The sequence below is a fragment of the Solanum stenotomum genome, chromosome 2 (assembly GCF_019186545.1).
Source record: "Solanum stenotomum isolate F172 chromosome 2, ASM1918654v1, whole genome shotgun sequence".
Lineage (NCBI taxonomy): Eukaryota > Viridiplantae > Streptophyta > Magnoliopsida > Solanales > Solanaceae > Solanum > Solanum stenotomum.
This window is the reverse complement of record NC_064283.1, coordinates 47906539-47928085: the sequence shown is the minus strand read 5'-3', so window position 1 is coordinate 47928085 and position 21547 is coordinate 47906539. Positions and strand designations below refer to the sequence as shown.

Genomic DNA, 21547 nt, shown 5'->3' with positions numbered 1-21547 from the left:
CGGTAGACCTAATGTTGGTAGCTCATCATGATGAGTCTAGAAACTAATGTGATGATAAACCTTGAATCGGTAGACCTAATGTCGGTGTCCCTTTCATGTTTGAAATGATGAACCTTGAATCAGTAGACCTAATGGTCGTGGCCCTTCTTGAGGATTCAATGAGTTATCCTTATAATGATGAGCCTTGAATCGGTAGACCTAATAGTGGTGGCCCTTTTATGTGTAATGTACTTTGGGTCGATAGACCTAATGTTGGTAGCTCTCAATTACAATAATGTTAATGTGAATGAACTACTCTATGGGAATGAAGGCGAAGTACCGAGTGGATATGGTAATATGAAAGCTCTCCCTACGTTAGACCGGGTTTCAATGAACATGTTTCTTATCCCATAACTATGTGCCCACATAGAATATTAGCTAGTGGATCCACCTAAGCTAAAATACCGCTAATTCCACCTTAGGCAAGTAGGACATCTTCCTTCGGTGTGGGGTTACATGACATCGGATTCCATGGTTTGCTCTCATGGTGTATGTCAGTTAAAGCTTATTCCTATCATGTTAGATACGTGCTATGGTTGCTTGAGAAGTTCAATGAAGTGTGAGTGGTAGTATGGGATGCCATCCATGCGTTACACTAGTACACTTTGAGAGGGCTATGGTGTGATTCTCTAATGTTTTAATGTCAAATGAATGAATGTGCTCTTAATGAAGCTAATGAGAAATGTTGACCTATATGATCAATTAGATGATGTATGGTTTACTTGGATTGTATTATGAGTTACTTCCTTGTCATGACTTATGAAATGTCTATGTTCCTTATGTGTGGGTATTGTCTAAAGATGAAAAGGAAGAATGGTAACTCATCTATGGTGACCTCAAGGTGGTACTTAGTGGGAATAGTAGTATGAGATGCTATTCTCACATTGCACAAGTATAGCTTAGGGTTGCTTGAGGTGAATTTTCTAATGTGATGATATAGCTTATATGCTGAATGTGATTGTATCTTATGCCTCTTATACTTATGTTCGTGATATTTCCCAAAAAATTGGCATATGCATGGTTTTCAACCAAAATGTCCTTTTTAAGCATGGTTTTGCATGACTATCATACTTAGTGTTTTGCATGACTATCATACTTAGTACATTAAATGTGCTAACGCATACTTCTTCTATTTTTACCACAAAGTGTAGGTTCCCGCATTTGAGATGATTCCTTCTAGTTGAAGCTTGGATTGAGTTCTTCCAAGGCTTGTGGTATGTCCTCATGGATCCGAGGACAAGTGCTTCATTGGTATTTCTTGTATTTCATTGTACTAGTTACTTTTAGACTTTCTATTTTAAAGGGTCATGGCTCTACTTTTGATTCGAAGATTGTTTTTAGATGGCCATGTGAGACTAGTAGACTTCCGTTGTTTTAAATGATGTTTTCCATTGTTTGTATTAAAAGAATTTTAAATTCCATACTATTTCTATTATCTTATGTGATGACATGCTTTGAGGCTTGTATGATACTTTTTGGAGTCTTGTACGTCGTGTCACGTCCGGCGTGTAGGTTTGGGATGTGAAAAACATCGTATTAGAGCACAAGATTTTTGGTATTGTTTTTAGGATTGATGTCTCACAAGCCATGTTAAGTAGAGTCTTATTCATGGGTGTGAATCGTGACACATTTATGAATGACTCCGCTATAAGACATTAGGAAACTTTACTTCTTTCATTACTGTTTAAGTCATGCCTTAGAGTTTTAACTCTATGAAGTCCTCTTCCTAACCCTTCTCTTGTGTTTATAGGATATGAATACAAGAAGAGCGAATGTAAGAAGGATTGAAGAGGAGATTGTGAATGAGGGAGTTCCTCCCCAAGGTCCTCAAGGTGACCAAGTTCCTCAAGGCTATCAAGTTCTGGTTGATCCTTCGACTCTATCCAATAAAGAAGTTAGGTCGGCTCTTTTGATGATGGCTCAAGCCGTAACTATTCAAGCCCAAGCCATGACGGCCCAAGATACAAGGTGTGTTGAGACTCATGTGAACCCTATTTTCAGCACTATGGCTTCTAGGTTGAAAGACTTTGTAAGGATGAATCCTCCGGTATTTCTTGGTTCCAAGATGGGAGAGGATCCCCAAGAGTTTGTGGATGAGGTATATAATAAGGTAGTGAATGATATGGGGCGACTTCTATAGAAAAAGCAGAAATAGCCGCTTACTAATTGAAGGATGTTTCCCAAGTTTGGTTTACTCAATGGAAGAGTAATTGGCCGGTAGGAGCGAGTTCTATGAATTGGGAGGTGTTTAAGAAAGCATTCCTTGATAGGTTCTTTCCCTATGAGAAGACAGAGGTTAAGGTGGAGGAATTTATCAACCTTAGGCAAGGTAGCATGAGTGTGCAAGAGTACTCCTTGAAATTTACCCTATTGTTTAAGTATGCTCCATCTTTGGTGTCTAACCCGAGAGATGAGATGAGTAGATTTGTGACAAGTATGTCTGACTTAGTTGAGGAAGAGTGTCGTACGACAATTCTCCATGATGACATGAATATCTCTAGGCTTATGGTGTTTTCTGAAAAAATTGAGGAGTTCAAAATTAAGAATAACAATAGCGAGATAAAGAGAACTAGGTCTGATGGGCAAGGTCAACCAAGGTTCAAAAAGAGAGCTTTCAATCAAGATTCTTCAAGCACTCATACGGTTAACCAAGAGAAAGGTAGTGGACCTCCATCTTCTAAACCTACTTGCAACAATTGTGGAAAGAAGCATTATGGGAAGTGCCTAGCTGGTACTAATCGGTGCTATGGTTTTGGAAAGATTGATCATCAAGTGAAAGATGTCCCTACTCATACGACCAAGGAAAGAGAGGCCAACCAAGCTTCTCTTGATGGCCCAGATCTTAATGCTCCAAAGAGTAATCGTTTCTATGCACTTCCGGCTAGTGAGGACAAAGGAGCTTTTCCGGATGAAGACACCGGTATGTTGATAGTTCCTTATGGTTGTGAATGTCTTGTTAAAGTCCCTATGTTATTTTCATATTAGCCTTGATTTGGGTTTACTCCCAAGGGGAGATTGTCTGTTGAATAGTAAGGTTGTTGAGAGTTCTGATATCCTTATCTCTTTCTTCTATTCCTATTCAAGCTTGAGACCAAGAGTTCCTTGTAGCTTGTTTTATGTTTTGGAGTCATGTGTGTTTATGTATTTCCATGGTCTCCTTATGTTTTGCATGTTCTTAATGAATTTATGTTTAAATGAGAAAATGAGTTTTTATGATTTATGTTCCTCATTTTGATGTGCATTTAGTATGAGTTGTCTATATGCTTCATGAGGTGAACTGCTAAACATGCCTAAATATGCTTTTTGAGAGTAATTGCATAATGTTCTTAATGATGTTATGATGAGTATGATTTGAGTTGGAGAAGGTAATTACTCCAATGAAATGAGAAATGTTGAAGTTTTCATGCATAATGAGTTTGTAGATGTAGTTCCTACTTTCTTGTGTTGCATGGAGTATGTTTGAGATTGAGTTGATGTTTCCTCCTAAGTTTTGTGCATTGTTTATGATGTTTCATACATGATGGGCTGCTAGTTTTGAGCCTTTATTTACTTAAAGTGTTTAAACTGTCATTCGAGGACGAATGTTCCTGAGGGGGAGATAATGTAACGACTCAGAAAACTTGTAAGTGAAACTATAGCCTCACCATTGTGTTGTTGAGTATGATATGGGATTTTGTGTTGTAAAATGAGTTCCCAAGCTTTGGTTGAGGGGTTAAACTTCAAGGTTCGATCCCCCAAGGAAAACCAAGGGTCCTTGAGAGGGACCCTAAAGCCTAACCCCAAGGCTGGCCCATTGACAAAAGTTGTCAAATATATGTGACCTATGGATGGGACCTACGCCCCGTAGGTCCATCCACGCCTCGTGCGCTTGCCCCGTAGGTCAAGGGCCTAGATGATAGGTTCCAGACCGAAACCACTGAGAGACAGTATGGCTCCTAGACCAAACCACGGTCCATGGGTGGGGTTTCGTTAGTCCAACCTGCAATCTGTCAAGATTCGGCCAAGTGGAGGGGCAACTTAGTAAATTCCTAATTAATTAGTTAGGGGTGATGCTTATCGTGACCAATGACACTAACCTACAGAACGAGTGTCTACGATCGTTGATAATATAGTAACCCAACCAAGAGTTGGGGTCGTGTCCTAAGGGAGTGGTTTTGAAAATTAGTAGAAAAATAAAATTTATTTCAAACTAGTCGTAGCAAAAGACATTAACGATTAAAAACATTGTAAATAAAAACGGGTGACACAAAGGTGCAAATATCAACTGGTGGTTTTGTGACAAGTATTAAAAAAACAACAAATATAATAAGAAGATCAAATCTGGGGACAAGTTCTTGGGGTGTAACCGCAATACAAGTTGAGATAAATCATTGGGTACATGCTTTCGATAGAAAATTTGCAAGATAATAGTGACTAGGCTAAGCTTTTTACGGAAATAAGTTCCCTCTCGGGCTACTTACCCCGTTTCAAATGTGTTCCTCTCGAACACCCATTTGCCGCATGAAGCCTAGCCTACACCTTACCCCACTATCTCTCTTGAGTTGAGTGCTAGGGTAAGGGACTAGGGTTCACCCTCTCGGGCTGAACCTCATGTCGACCTACTCCTTTGGCCATCAGTCTAGCAGTCTTGGTTTCGAGACCTCCCTCTCGGGCAACCAGAAAATACATCGGTGGTTTTGTATTTGCAACTACAAACCCATTAAATTAAACCACAACCACTAGGTGAAATCACCAATAAAATACATCTATCCTATCAGCAAGCAAGACCCAACAACAATATCAACACATATTTGCTAAATCACACCCCAAGAATGGGGTTTTTAGCCACACATCAAGAAATAACAAAACACACCTAAAATGATACTAAAATCAAGTGGGTATAAGGAATTAAACCTTGATTTAAGCAAAGGAAGAATAATGGAGGAGACCCACTTCCAACTTAGGGAAGATGAATTCCTTCTTTCTTCAAGTCTTCCAAAAACCCTATTCAAACTTGAGAGAAAATATCCCATAAAGTACTATTCTATTATGGAAATTAAAATAAATGTTCGACTCTTTAAAAATTAATAACAATTTTAGTATTTATAAACTTCAAAAAATAGTGCTTGCAGATCTTTTCAATGAGTTTAGTCGGAATCGGCCTTTGGTGTAGTTAGTCGCCGTCTTGCACTAGTCTTCAACATCGTCGTGCTCTGTGTCATTTGGTGATCGAGTACTGCTTTGCGGAAATATTTGGCGAAATGTCGACTGCTCCTTTCATCGCCGTTTTGATCCTTCTCTTTCAAGTCTTCGTGTACTAGAACAAAGGGCGGAGTGCATCCCTTCGGCAAATCGCCAAGTGTGCTTGGCGATGCGTAGGCTTCAGCTTCTTCATTCTTTTCAGCCTTTTTGTTCCTTTCTACGCCTAAGTGTCCATGCTTCCACTAAAACTTCAAATACCTGAAACTTAAGAGTTTTCATCAGATATTGTGAAAAAAATAAACATTTGAGGACAATATTCCTATCAAAATAAAGCCCTAAATGAGTCCAATTTGTGGACTCATCAACAGCCCCAACTTAAACATTTGCTATTCCTCAAGCAAACTCAAGTTCAGCCGTTAAACAAGGTGTCTCAAATAGTGCTACACAAGACTAAATAATTAATGTACACAACCAGACTCAAATTTACTTATGCAACGATCAATTGTGTACTCAAAGATTCAAGTTGTGACACACCATTACCAGAGATTCTCATGCTCGCAATACTTGGTACCTGTGCAATCAAGCTCAACATGAAGTATCTAAGTGCCCTCACATCAAGAATGATTCCATATTCACAAATAGAGGTTAATCAATTCAAGATCAGGAATCAAATGCAACGCTTACACTAAAAAAATGAGGAACACAATGCATGTTTTTACCCATAGGTTTGCCCTTATTTTCCAATCGACTTTCGATTCGACTTACTCAAAATCAAAAAGGTCTTTCTAAGGCTTGTAATGGGGATGAATGCAAAGGTATGGTTATTTTAGGCTCAGTGACTTTTTCTTCATGAGATGTGGTTTTCTCAAGACACCCCCTTCTTTTCCTTTATCAATTCTTCTTCAAGTTCTTCTAAGTCATCTTTTTATTCACTCTCCACGGATTGCTTGGAAACCCAATTTCTTTTTGCACTTTTATTCCACAACTTTTTCTTTTTCATTCTTTTCTTTTCTTTTCTTTTTCTTTTCCTTCTTTTTTTTTCTTTTATATATATATGGAGGATTTCCATTTTTATGCAACACCATGGGTTAATGGAGACTTTTCTTGCACTTCTTGACTTCTCCTTTTCCTTTTCACCACACCCCCAACTTAGGCTTTTGGCCTAAGTTGGCTATTCACTAAATCACAAATCAAGAGGATTACATGTAGTGGATCAAGTAAGGTCTAGATTTCATCAATGTTCTCCCAAAGAAAGGTGAGGCTCAAAGGGTGTTCAAGAAAGTTTCACACGCTCACGGGTAGGCCACAAAAGAGGTGTATGTCAAATTGGCTCACACTCTTCAAAAGTTGCCTAAGATCATCTCAAGAACACACCTTACTAAATCAATTAGACTAACGGGGTAAATTCTAGGTTTATCAATGCAAGTTTCAAAGTAAGATCATCACACAAGGCATCGACACTTAAGTCAAACAAGACTACACACTTTCACTAGTGTGCAACAGTCATTACAAGAGAATCTATTTGAGAAATGGCTAATCACAACGATGTGCAAAGAGTTCGCATATTCTCTATGCAACTTCATTTGTTCTCATCATAGCCGCACATTCATGTTTGATCGATTGAGAGCACTATTCAACTCATCGGTGTTGATCAAAACTGAGACTTGAATTTGTACAAGAACAACCACTTTCAACACAAGAGGTGGCGAATTTTTTTGAAAAATGAAAATTATTCGGAAGGGTCAAATATTTTTTCAATTAAACCCAAAAGAGAGCCATAAGCTCAAACAATTGCAAAGCAGTTTTAAAAACACAACTAAAAACAGACAACCCAAATGTACACCAAAACACAAGTATCCGACACTAGCAAAACAAGGTCGGCCTCACCCTACCACAAATAAGTGTGTTTGTCCTCAAATGCAAATAATGACAATATCCAAAGTTGAAGAAAGATAAGACAAGGAGAGAGGTAAAGAAGTGTCTTGTCTATGCAGTCTCTCTATCTGTCGGGGCATCAATGCCCGATGCATCTCCCTGAAGTAAAACAATGGTCCCCGGAGTATTGTTGTTTTGGTCCTCATTGTTTGCCTTTGCCTTGGTCTCTGCAGCAAAATTAGTTGCAATCATCTGATCTATCTCATGAGTTGCTCTAAAGGCCCATATTGCATTAACTAAACTTTGAGCCTATGGAGGCACATTAGGGTTGATGGGAATTCATCTCTTTGCCCTAGCTTCATTGGTATATTTCCTTTATCTGGCTAGCTCTACTTTTTTTCATCATTTTTAAACCCTCATGCTCTTATGTTCGAAGGTGGATCATATTTCCCTGTGACTTTTGGTCTAGCCATTTCTACAAAGACTTGGAGGATAAGTTATATAGTAATTCAAACAGGAGAAAAAGAGTGTTTCTAAGTGTGGAATCGCTTCACCAAGCTAGTTGGCGACGTGCTTATCCTGTTAGGCTAATAGTTCAAAATGATACAAGGGCGCAGAGAAAGGGTGAACAATGGATCTTTCGATGAGTCATCGAGTGCATTTTGTGAATTAAACTGACCGTCGAAAGTGACAGATCAATCAATACATAAATTATTCAGTTGAAGGTGAAATGGGGACGTTAGGTGAATCGCAGAGCAGTTCGGTGCATTTTGTTCATCTCGCCGATCAGCTCAACGTATCCATTTTCAACCCAGCCTTTCAAATTTCACCCCGCAACCCAAGATAATTCAACTTAAGCTTATATAACTCAATTTCAACGAAGACCCGTAGAAACTTCTATTCCCATCATGTAACAATTAAACTCAAAGCATAGTTAAGTGGGAGTTTCTCAAATCATGCAGAAAGTACCAAATCATAATCGATAATATATACAATCCCAGTAACTAAGAGACACAACAGAGATTTTATACTATCAATCATTATGTAAATGAGTACAAATTTTGATAAAATAACTAAGGGGTTCGACTACCAACCTTTGGTGCCGATTTAGATAGTACTACGTGCTAGGCGGCAATGCGATCCAAATTCGAGCACAATCCAACATTTAAAATACTCTAAAAGTGCAAGAAATATAACTACTAGAGTGTGAGTGTGAGTTTGTGAAAAGGGACAAAGCGAAAGAAAGTGAATGAAATGGAACTTTTAAACCTGTGGCTAGTGACCGTCCAACTTCTGCTTATTCGGTGATGTTAGTAGAATTCGCCCAATCACTTGGTGAAGCATCGAATGTCTAATTACCTCGCCAAATATATCAGGATTTTTAGTTCATGTGGGCATCACATCGGCGGTCTTCGTCAGGATCACCAACTAAGTTGGCGATGCGCCGATGAAATTCTCACTCAATCGAGTTTTGCAGACTCAACCTGTGAGGTGTGTTGAGTCAAACAGCAGGAATGATCGGGTACACCCAATCTTATCGGTGATTCGCCAAAAGGACCTGTTTCTCGCCACCATACATCTTTTCAAGTAGTTTCCTTCCTCAATCTGTACAAACAACACACTATTATTTATAAACATAAAATCCTAAATTTACGACCTTGGGTTGCCTCCCAAGAAGCGCCTTATTTAACTTCGTGGCTCGACATAGGTCCTGCCTCACTCTCTGTTATTAGAGCTAGGCCTAGTGTCACTAGGTAACCCCAATAAATCGTTTGGATATTGTTGAGGCATTACAAACATCAGGAGTGATCTGATGTGGTAGATTGATCTATAATGAGATCCAATCAAATGATTCGACGCTTCAACATTCTCTCTCATTTCGCCCAACACTCGATCTTGATCGGTGATCTTTTGGAGAATGATTTGAAGTGTGTCCTCATCACAACTTTTCTCATCTTCTCTAGACTTCTTTTGCGCATGAGGAGGTATGTACCTCTCTTGGCGTTTGCACTAGTTTTTCACCTCAGATATTTTGGTGGTCAAGTCATTTAGTTGAGATACCAGTGCAGCTAGGGTGAAGTCACTCTCGACTTCTTTATCTGCTTCATCTGGCTTGCTACCCACTCCCTCTTTCATGCTCAGAGGACCTGCATACACAAACAATAAACAAACAAAAACAAAACTAAAAGTAAAATTAGTAAAAACTACACTAAAAACAAATCAAACTGTAGTAATCTACATTTTCATGTGACACTATTCCCCGGCAGCGACACCATTTTGATGCTTATCATGATCAATGACACTAACCTACAGTACAAGTGTCTACGATCGTCGATAATATAGTAACACAACCAAGGGTTGGGGTTGTGTCCCAAGGGAATGGTTTTGAGAATTAGTAGAAAAATAAAATTTAGTTCAAACTAGTCATAGCTAAAGACATTAACGATTAAAAACATTGTAGATAAAAAGGGATGACACAAAGGTGTCAAATATCAACTGGGGGTTTTCTCACAAGTAGTACAAAAACAACAAATATAATAAGAAGATCAAGTATGGGGACAAGTTCTTGGGGTGTGACTGCAATACAAGTTTATTTAAATCGTTGGGTACATGCTTTCGATAGAAAATTGCAAGATAATAGTTATTAGGCTAAGCTTTAGATGGAAATAAGTTCCCTCTCGGGCAACCTACCCCGTTTCAAATGTGTTCCTCTCGAACACCCATTTGTGGCATAAAGGCCAGCTTACATCTTACCCCATTCACTCTCTTGAGTTGAGTGTTAGGATATGGGACTAGGGCTCACCCTCTCGGGCTGAACCTCATGTTGACCCACTCCCTAGGCCATCAGTCTAGTTGTCTTGGTTTCGCGACATCTCTCTTGGGCAAGCTGAAAACACATGGGTGGTTTTGTATTTGCAACTACAAACCCATTAAGTTAAACCACAACCATTAGGTGAAATCACCAATAAGACACATCTATCCTATCAGCAAGCAAGACCCAACAACAATATCAACACATACTTGCTAAATCATACCCCAAGAATGGGGGTTTTTAGCCACACATGAAGAAATAACAAAATATAGCTAAAATGATACTAAAATCAAATGGGTATAAGGAATAAAACCTTGATTTAAGCAAAAGAAGAAGAATGGAGAAGACCCACTTCCAACTTGGGAAAGATGAACTCCTTCTTTCTTTAAGTCTCCGAAAAACCCTCTCCAAACTTGAGAGAAAATATCCCAAAAAGTACTATTCTATTCTGGAAATTAAAATAAATGTTCGACTCTTTAAAAATGAATAACAAGTTTAGTATGTATAGACTTTAGAAAATAGTGTTGGTGGATCTTTCGGCGAGGTTACTCGGAATCGCCGATTAACTCGGCGATTCCCCCTTTGGTGTAGTTCGTCGCCGTCTTGCACTAGCCATCAGGATCATCGTGCTCTGTGTCATTGGGCGACCTATTGCTTCATGGAATTATTCGGGGAAACGCTGACTACTCCTTTCATCGCCTTTTTGATCCTGCTCCTTCAAGGCTTCGCGTACTGGAACTGAGAGCGGAGTGCGTCCCTTCAGTGAATCGCCAAGCGTACTTGGCGATGTGCAGGCTTTAGCTTCTTCATTTTTTTCAGCCTTTTTGTGCCTTTTTGCGCCTAAGTGTCCATGCTTCCACTAAAACTTCAAATACCTGAAACTTAAGAGTTTTCATCAGATATTGTGACAAAATAAGCATTTGAGGACACTACTCCTATCAAAATAAAGCCCTAAATGAGTCAATTTGTGGACTCATCAAGGGGTTGGGGACGATTATTATTGATTTATTACACTTATTTAAGGCTATATAAAGTATTAAAATCCTTTTTCAACTCATTACTCTCAAACCAAAAAATTAGAAACTACCCTCCTCTCCAAATATTCTCTCTCTAGAAACCACCATTAGACAAGAAGGAGTCAAGGTTTCAAGCTCGAGATTTCACCTTCCTCACCCAATTTTCGTGGAGTTTCTTCAATAGAGGTATGCTAGTCCTTGATTAAATTTCATTCAAGGAGCTTTATCAAAATATTATTTCAACTTTCCGAAATCCCCCCAAAACCTAGGGTTTCAATCTAAGCATGGGTTCAAATCCAAAACATTTTCAAAGGTTTATATGTGATGAATAATGAATGAATTGTCGAATTAATGGTCAATTATGATGAATTTCTCCTATGAACCCATGTTTTCCCCAAAGTATTAAATTGGAAGTTTGTGATTTGGGTTGAATGATCATGAAAGTATGTTGAATTGTTTATGGCTATATTGAATTAGTTATGGAGTCATGATATTTCCCTTATCTAATGTAGTATTCTAGATGTTTGGGTTCAGATTGATTCATAGCCGTGGAGGGAAATTCCATGAAAGATCTATGTATTATCATGATGTGAAGTATATGTGTGTGACCTCAATGAAAGTAGTACGATTATGTTTAAAATGTGATTGTGTTAGTATTGAATGCTTATTCTCAATTAAAACTCATGAATGATGATGATAGAATGTGAAGGGTTTCTATAATTTAATGTTATATCTTGAATTGGTAGGCTTAGGGATCATCTTCTTGTATAAATGAAAGTAATGTGAATGTTATATCTTGAATTGGTAGGCTTAGTCATCTTCTTCTTATGTAATGAATGTATCTTGACTTATTGAACATGAATCAATAGACCTAATGTTGGTAGCCCTTTCATGAGGAGTCTATGAATGAATGTAATGATAAACCTTGAATCGGTAGACCTAATGTGGGTAGCCCTTTCATAAATGAATGATGAAGTATTCTAGGCTATTTCTTGAACCGATAGACCTAATGTTGGTAGCCTTTCATGATGAGTCTAGAAACTAATGTGATGATAAACCTTGAATCGGTACACCTAATGTTAGTGGCCCTTTCATGTGTGAAATGATGAACCTTGAATCAGTAGACCTAATAGTGGTGGATCTTCTTGAGGATTTAATGAGCTATTCTTATAATGATGAACCTTGAATCGGTAGACCTAATTATGGTGGCCCTTTCATGTGTAATGTAGTTTGGGCCGGTAGACCTATTGTTGGTAGCCCTCTCAAGTACAATAATGTTAATGTGATTGAACTACTCTATGGGAATGGAGACTAAGTACCAGGTGGATATGGTTAGGTGGAACATCTCCCTACGTTAGGCTGGGTTTTAATGAACATCTTTTTTATCCCATAACTATGTGACCAGATATGATATTAGCTAGTGGATCCAACTAAGCTAAAATACATCTAGTTCTACCTTAGGCAAGTAGGACACCTTCTTTCAGTGTGGGGTACATGACACCAGATTCCATGGTTTGCTCTCATGGTCTATGTCAGTTAAAGCTTATTCCCATCATGTAAGATGCGTGCTATGGTTGCTTGAGAAGTTCTATGAAGTGTAGGTGGTAGTATGGGATGTGATCCATGCATTGCACGAGTAGGCTTGGGAGGGATATGATATGATTATCCAATGTTTTAATGTCTAATGAATGAATGTGCTCTTAATGAAGCTAATGAAAAATGTTGACTTATATGCTTAATGAAATGATGTAAGCTTTACTTGGATTGTATTATGAGTTACTTCCTTGTGCTTACTTATGAAATGTTTATGTTCCTTAAGTGTGGGCATTGTCTAAAGATGAAAAGGAAGAATGGTAAGTTCATCTAAGGTGACCTCAAGGTGGTACGTAGTGGGAATAGTAGTATGGGATGCTATTCTCACACTGCACAAATATAGCTTAGTGTTTCTTGATGTGAATGTTCTAATGTGATGAAATGGCTTATATGTTGAATGTGATTGTATCTTATGCCTCATATGCTTATGTTTATGATATTTCTCAAAAATTTGCATAAGCATGGTTTTCAACCAAAATGTCCTTTTTAACCATGGGTTTTGCATGGCTATCATACTCAGTACATTTAATGTGCAAACCCATACTTCTTCTATTTTTACTACAAAGTGTAGGTTCTGGCATTTGAGACGATTCCTTCTAGTTGAAGTTTGGATTGAGTTCTTCCAAGGTTTGTGGTATATCCTCATAGATCCGAGAACAAGTGCTTCATTGTCATTTCATGTCTTTCATTGTACTAGTTACTTTAAGACTCTCTATTGTAAAGGGATGTGACCCTACTTTTGATTCGAAGATTGTATTTAGATGAACATGTGAGACTAGTAGACTTCTGCGGTTTTAAATGATGTTTTCAACTGTATGGATTAAACGTGTTTTAAATTCTGTTCTATTTTTATTATCTTATGTGATGACATGCTATGAGTCTTGTATGAGATTTTTCGTAGTATTGTACACCCGGTTACGTTCGAGGTGTAGGCTTGGGTCGTGACAGTTCCAGTGTGCCAGCCTTGAGGGAGGAAACCAAGTCAGCGACAAAAAAGAGCGGTCAACGAATCGCCGAGTAGTTCGGTGAAGTAAAAAGACATCGCACATAGGTACATATCTTAAGGCCAAGGAAAAAGGTGATGGAGGAGATCGATTGGCGGCTCACCGAGTGGTTCGGCGATCCCGACTTACTTCGCCGAGTTGCCATTCGTGGCTTTTTTTTGCGACTATAAATTAGATTTTGAACATTTAGTTTAGGATCTATCTTTAATTTGGTAGAATTTAGAACACTTCTCTCTGTAGTTTTCCCTTGTTTTAAAGAATTTTACAGATTCAATTTGGATATTTTAGAAGTAGGTTGCGCAGTTTTGATAAATTGAAGCATTGTAAAGACTAAATCACTCTTAACCAGTTGATGGATAATCGATTTGGAACTTGTTCTTACCTTTTTTTTATGATGTTTGGTTAAAACCCCAATTCTTGGGGGTGTGATCATGTGATTTTGGGTTGAATTAGTTTATGGGTATTGTTAATTAAAAGTTTAAATCCTATTTTGAAGTGAGTTTAATCATTAATTGTGGTTTAATTTATGAATTGTAGTTGCAAATGCAATTCTATCTTTGTGTTCTTGGCTTGCTCGAGAGAGAGGTTTTAGGACTAAGATTATTGATTAATGATTTATTGGTATTAGGTTGATTTGGGTTTATCTCGAGAGAGTGAATCATAAACCCAATCCCACTCATCTAACTCGAAAGAGTGAATGAATTAAGGTGTGGGTTGTTCTTCCTTGTTATGCTTGTTGATGTTCGAAATAAATCACCTGATTTGGGGTAGTTGTTCGAGAGAAAACTATATTTCGTATAGTCAAGCCTACTCACTGATATTTAGATGTTTACTAGTAGTTTCAATTACCCATATATCAATATTTGCCTATAATTGATCACATCCCGAGAATCCTTCTCCCTATTGTTAGTTCGAAGTGTTTGTGATTGTTTGTAGTTGATAATCAAAACCGAAACCCCCATCTGACATTCATGTCACCCCTTTATTTGATAAATGTCTTTTTTGATAATATATATTCCTATGACTAATTAGACCACGTTTGCACTTCCTAATTGAGTTTAAAACGCATACCGATCCCTGTGGGATTCGACCCCAACTTAATTATTGAGTTTTATACTCATTTACAATTGTTGACACCTAGAATTGGATGAGGTGTGCTTGAAACCTTAAATCAAAATGGCACCACTGTCGGGGAGTGGTGTTGTTTGAAATTCTTTTGGTGAAGTTGAATTGTGTTCTTCTTAGTTATAGTTGAATCTACTTATTTTTAGTTTTGGTTTTGTGTTGCTTGTGCTAAACAGAGGAGGAGATGAGCGTTAACGGAAGTAATGGCAGCCAAGTGGGCCACCACGATGATGTTGGAAACTTCATAATGTCAATGACCCAATACAAACGGGTAGTGTTGAAGCCCTTTGTTTACCTCCAGCTAAGGGAAACATTGTTTTTCACATCACAAGCACCATGCTTCAGCTTCTTCAAGTGAAGGGTTTATTTGGAGGTTTGGCTAATGAGGATCCTCATGAGCATATCATAAATTTTGTTGATGTCGGTGGACCGTTCTCATTCAAGAACATATCGCAAGAATCGGTCCGTTTGAGGTTGTTCCCATTTTCTCTGATGGGTAAGGCAAGCAAGTGGTTGGTGGAGTTGCCAAGAGATTTTATCACTTCTTGCATGGAGCTGATCACAGTATTTCAAGTGAGATTTTGCCTCCATCAAAGATGATGACTCTTAAGGACAGCATCCAAGGTTTCAAATGCTTTGAAGGTGACTCCATCCACGAAATGTGGCTAAGGTTTAAGAAGTTGGTTCTGCAATGCCCACCTCATGGATTGCCCAACAATTTGCTGCTGCAATATTTCAATATGAGCCTTGACTCGGTGAACAAAGGATTTGTTGATCAACTTATTCCTGGTGGTATCATGAAACAATCCTATGAAGTACATTCCTAACTCCTTGATTGCATGACCAAGATCAACAATGCATGGTACACTCGAGAGAACTAGGTCTCTCCTCTTAATTTTAGAATGATAAAAGAACATCTGGAAAAAGATCAAGAGAGACACCAAAACATGGCAAATATGATGACCCAGCTGGATATCTTGGCTAGAAATGTCATGGGTCTTGGTACGAAGGGTGTTAATGTTGTGGGTGTTGATGAAATGAAGCCTAATTTGAAGCGCATTACAATGAGGAAGTGAACTTCCTAGCCAACCAAGGAGGAGGCTATCATGGTAACTACCCAAGACCGGGTGGAAATCAAGGTTGGAACAGAGATGAGGGTTGGAGAGACCATGACATAGATTTGCGTGATCGGAATGCCACTTGGAAGGAAAGAGAGGGGGAGAAGGATAAGTACGTTCCTTCTCATGAGCATGAAAAGCATAAAGATTCTGAGGGTGGTCGTATGGAAGATATGCTCTCACGCATTCTCAACAAGGTTTAAGGGTCCGATAAAGTGTTGAAAAAAATGAAAGAGGATGTATCAACTCTTAACCAAATGGTGACCTCTCACTCAGTCTCGATTAAACATCTGGAGACCCAAGTGGGTAAGATTTCTTCACATATGAACCCAAGACAACAAGGGGGTTGCCTAGTGATACTATGGCAAACGCCAAAAATAAAGCTTAAATGGGTGCTTGCGTCGTTCCATGACATTAACTATGGCATTTCTTGGGAGGCAACCCAAGTTTTTAATGCTTTAAGATTGATTATGAATAACAGGTGTGGATTGTGCAGGTTGAAAAGTGGAATGTGTTTGAGAATATGAAATTTGGCGAGCCAAGAGTCTAGTCAGCGACTCGCTGAAGAGGTCTCTGAGCTCGACTTGGACAGTCGTTAGACCCACAAAAGCTAAAGTGGAAGTCTATAAAACCTGGCAGGCCAATTGCTGAATCGGCGAGCCCAATTTTGTCCGTCGTTTGGACCCCCAACTTGACTGGAGGTCTTGTAAAACTCGGCGAGGTAAGTTACGACTCGGCGCATCGTCGAGTGGTGCTGCATGGTCGACTAATACCGCTGAAAGGGCTGCGAACTAAAAGGTTTTAAAAGGCCAAATTGTTTAAAATTTCAAAATCTTTCATATTCTCTCATTTCTAAACCCGTAAACTCTTACCCGCACTTTAGAATTCCCATATTTTACTATTTTTATTCATTTTTGTGTGTGAGCTCGTGCTCGGATTTGGATTGCTTTGCCGCCTAGCTTGTAAAATTCTATATTCGGCACTTAAGTTTGTTTTCTGAACCCCAAACTTTCGATTAATGGTTGAAATCGAATGCTTTCGGTCAATATGTGTTGTTATGTGTTGGGTCTGTGTGTAAAATATGTTTTTTGTGTTGGATTGCCTAATATGTGTTTTGAAATTTTGCTTAATTACTTAAAATAATGAATCCCTGTGTTTAATGCGTTAAAACTGATTCTAAATTATTGGGTTGCGGTTATTCTATGTTGGGTCTAGTTGGGTGTAGTATGAGTAACGCCAAATTGATCCAAATGACATAATTTGCCCAATGATGGAGCAGTTGACGTCATTCTTAAGTGCAAAAGTGATCAAATGGCTAATTTTGGCCAAATTGAGGAATGTCTGAGTACCTCGAAGCCATGGGTCCTATAGGTTTGAATTGAATTTCGTACTGTGTGTGTTTGATTTTGATTTCATGGGGATCGCCCTTAATTTCTTAAATTGGTTAAGTTGAGTCTTTAACTTTTGGCCGGAAGCCTGAGTACGCTAAGCTCACTAGGCGACTCGCTGAAAGGTTCCTTTGATCGCCCTTTTTGTGTCCCTAACCCCTAAAAAAAACTGTAAAATTCGGCGGGCTAGTCTGAGCTCGTTTACTAGTGTCGATGATTCGCCGAAGGTCCCTGGATATCACCAACATGCCTGATTTCTGGAAATTTTTTATGCTGGTCCTTTCGGCGAGCATGATCTAGCTCGCCGAAGTGACTCGCCAACTGGTTCGGTGAGTCTTTCTACATCTTGAATTATCCAAATTTTCTTGAATTATTTCAAACTCTTTCTAATGTATTTTGCATATATGGCTAGGACCAATTTCGGTGAAAGTGGAATGCCGCCCCACAAATGAGCACGAGGTATTTTAATTAATGAGGGAGCAATTGCTTCCTCCAAAATAGGCAAGAAAGAACCTCCAAAGGGAGGCAAAGGCAAGGGAAAAATGCCCGTAGCTAAGAGACCGGAGAACAACTCCGACAGTAATGGGGAGTGTTTTGATTCTCGGGCCTCATTCTCCGAGCCAAATGATGATCAATTACTATAGACCCGGCGAGCAGAGATTCGTGCAAAGACTCGTCAAGATCCATCTAGGATTCTGGAGTATAGCCCTCCTGCTATAGATACAGTGCCAGCTCCGGCACAAACGGTGGTTCCAGCACCACTAGTTCAAGGTCCTCCTCCCCGGTTACTCAATTGGTTAAACGTTGAGGTATTGAGGACCATCCTAGAAGACAAGAGATTGTCCACGGATGGTGTGGTGTGCAGATACCCTCTTGTGTGGGAAACGCTCTGGTTCCACATATTTGAAATATTCACCAGGCCTCGTGGCCAATATATTCCCACATGGTTCAGAGAGTTCTACATTGTGTATAGTGACTTAGTACCCCAGGGTAAGAACAAGGATAGTGCCTTCAGACCGGTGGAGTCCATGATGGTACGGGGGAGGATAGTGAGATGCAACAGTGATGATATCAATGATGCACTTGACAGGGCTACAGGTTTTTCAGCATGACTACCATAGCATGAACACGACACATACTCTAGATGAACTTAAGGCTAGCTAGCTCTCTTCATTTCTGACATCACCCCAAGTGGATTGAGGTCGGAGCCCCAATTGAGAAGAAAGACGTGAATATAGTAGCTCGGTATTGGTTCAGCTTCATCAACAACTCTATCACGACATCGCAGAATGAGTCCATCCTCTACCACCCAAAGGAAGTCTTCCTCAGATTGAGCATAGCTAGGAAGAGGTTGAACTTGGGGCTGCTTATAGAGAAGGAGATAGCCATAAGGGTCAAACAGCGTCATACATCCCTTCCATTTACAATACTTATCACTGAGTTGTGTCGGTGGGTTAGAGATCCTATTGACGAGTAGAGGGATGTTGAGGTTACACCCACATCCTCTACTGACATCTGGCTTATAGAGGCCAAGTACACACGGGAGGAGGCAGATAGAAAGAGAGCAGTTTCAATAGATACATCCTCGGAAGTGGATATTGAGTCTATACTTGCAGAGACATCTTTGCCTACTCCGGCCTCCGAGCCTTCTTGTACATCTACTTGTACTCTTTCCCAAGCCCCATGTTCTTCTACTGCCTCCCAACCTCCTAGAGATACTACAGGTACTACTACCTCAAGAAATCCGATCACTCAAGCCATGCTCCTCAAGATAGGGCACCTAGACCATTCTGTGATGTGCCGGCTTCCCGACTAGAGACCGAGGTGCCCTGGATGATTGAAAGAGCTATTTCAGCTGCACTGACACCCCTCCAGACTTCCATTGATTCTCTCACAGCGAGAGGTACGATTTATGAGAAAGAAGAGGGGGTTACTACTGAGGTCAGGACTTTGAAATCCGATGTGTCAGAGCTACGGAAGGATGTGGACCATATAAAGTCGATAGACTTCACCTCAGTCTTTAAGGCAGCCGAGGGTATAGATGTCCCAACCCATTCTGATATACCTCTGGCTACCACCGGAGATGATACTATGGAAGATGTGGCTTCTGAGTAAGAGTCTGAGACAGATGAGGAGCAACTAGATGTTGATGAGGCGACCATTTATAAGGATCTGCCTGATTTGGAGGAGATGATTGTACAGTCAGTTATTCAGACACCATTGACAGATACCTCCAGGGTAGGCTCTAGTGGAACTAGTGTTGATGTTGCACTGGGCACTGATGCCCTACCTCAGACTGAGACCCCAGGCACTGATGCCCAGACAAATGGAGTGACTATGATGCAAACTTCATCCAGGCTTAGCCTGGTAGGATGACATTTTTACCTCCCTCTATGTTGTTTTTATTGATTATCTTTGTGTTAGTTGCATTTGAGTACAACTATTTTTTTTTGTGGGTGGGGTGAAGTATTTCCATACCTACCTCTTGTGATTACATTTTGTGTGTATATATTGGGTTTTGTGATCTATATTTTTGTTTTGATCTTAATCTTGTGGATGTTTGAGTTTGTGGCTCCTTGTTTTGAATGGAAATGGTTTTTGACCTATTTTTGAAATATGTGCCACCTCTATTGTGTGTGATTGTGGCTGTTGTTATGTAAATTTGAGTATCGATTATGATCAATACCAATTACTTGAATAGTGCTCGTAATTGAACGAAATAAATGTGCGTCTACAATGAGGCCAAATGAAGTTGCATAGACAATGTGTGAACTTTTAGCATCTCATTATGACTAGCCAGTTATCGAATGAGTTTCTTGTGATGAACATTGCACACTAGATAGAAAGTGTGGAGTCTTCATCGATATTGGTGTCAAGGCCTTGTGTGATGAGCTTACCTTGATCATTGTGTCTGATGACACCTAGAATTTGCCCCGTTGGTCCGATTGACTAAGTGATGCAAACACTTGAAATGATCTTAGGCAACCATTTTAAAGAGTGAAACAATTTGACATTATACCTCTTTTGTGGCCATCCTTGTGAGATGTGTGAACCTTGCTTGAACCCTCTTAAGCCTTATCCATTTCTTGGAAGAAACTCTAACAATTGTGACCCATCTATATCCATTCACCCATAACTCTCATGAAGTGTGGTTTGTTTTAATAGCCATCTTAGGCCAATAGCCTAAGTTGGGGGTATGGTGAAAAGAGAAGGTAAATCAAGAAGTGTGAAAAACATGGAACCCCTCCATGTAAAAAAAATAAATTAAGATAAGCAAACGAAAAAGAATGAAAAAGTTGTGAAATAAAAGAGTGGCAGTTGCAAAAGAAATGGTGTATCTGGTAGTCCATTTGAAGTTGAATAATGGGGTGAATTATGATCATGATCAAAATGTTGAAGAAAACGAAGAAAGTGATGTCGAGACCACATTTCATGAGGGTAGCAGCCACTGAGCCTAAATGACCCTACCTTTACACTCAGCCCCTTACAAGCCTTGAAAAGACCTTTGTGATCTTGAGTGAGCTGAAACGAATGTTGATTGGAAAATAAGGGAAAACATATGGGTGAAATCAAGCATGTGTTCATATTTGAGTACCTTTGTTGAGATTGAACTTGCATTTGAAGCAAGTATTGTGAACTTGAGCATCTTTGATAATTGTGAGTCACAATTTGAATCTTTGAGTGCATAATTGATCATTGCATGAGTAAGTTGAACCTTATTGTTTGCATTCATGTTGAGTCTTATGCAACACTACTTGACACATCCTTTTTGAAATACTGAACTTGAGTTTTACTTGAGGACAAGCAAAAGTTTAAGTTGGGGGTGTTGATGAGTCAGAGATTTGGACTCATTTAGGGGTTTGTTTATATAAATTTAGTGTCTTCAGATGCTTAATTTGTGCCATAAAATAATGTCAAATGCTTGATTTTCAGGTATAGATTGAGGAACAAAGAAAAGACACTAACATGCAAAAAGGAACAAAGCAAACTAAAGAATTGAAGAAAGGCAAGCCTGGTGATCACCAAGATCACTTGGTGAATCACCGAGTGGCAAAATTTTAGGCCTAAAGTTCCAGTGTGCCATCCTTGAGGGAAGAAACCAAGTCGGCAACAAAAAAAAGCAGTCGGTAAATCGCTTAGTAGTTTCGTGAAACAAAAAGAGATCGCCCAAAGTTACAGACCTTAAAGATGCTGAATGCCAAGACAAAAGGCGATGGAGGAGATTGATTGGTGGCTCACCGAGTGGTTTGCCGAGCCCGACTTACTTCGCCAAGTTGCCATTCGTGGCATACTTTTTGCGACTATAAATTAGATTTTAAACATTTATTTGAGGATGTATTCTTTATTTGGTCGAATTCAGAACAATTTTTTGTAGTTTTTCATAGTTTTGAAGAAT

At 39.3% G+C, this 21547-nt stretch overlaps 2 protein-coding genes across 5 annotated transcripts in view; both read left to right on the top strand.

Moving 5' to 3' along the window:
* The window catches only part of LOC125857072 (ATP-citrate synthase alpha chain protein 2), a 1178350-nt gene that overhangs the window by 909315 nt on the left and 247488 nt on the right, over window positions 1-21547 (top strand). The window lies entirely within an intron of this gene.
* Window positions 2476-3024, top strand: LOC125856037 (uncharacterized). Its single transcript, XM_049535638.1, has one exon. The coding sequence runs from the start codon at window positions 2476-2478 to the stop codon at window positions 3022-3024; it is 549 nt and encodes a 182-aa protein (XP_049391595.1).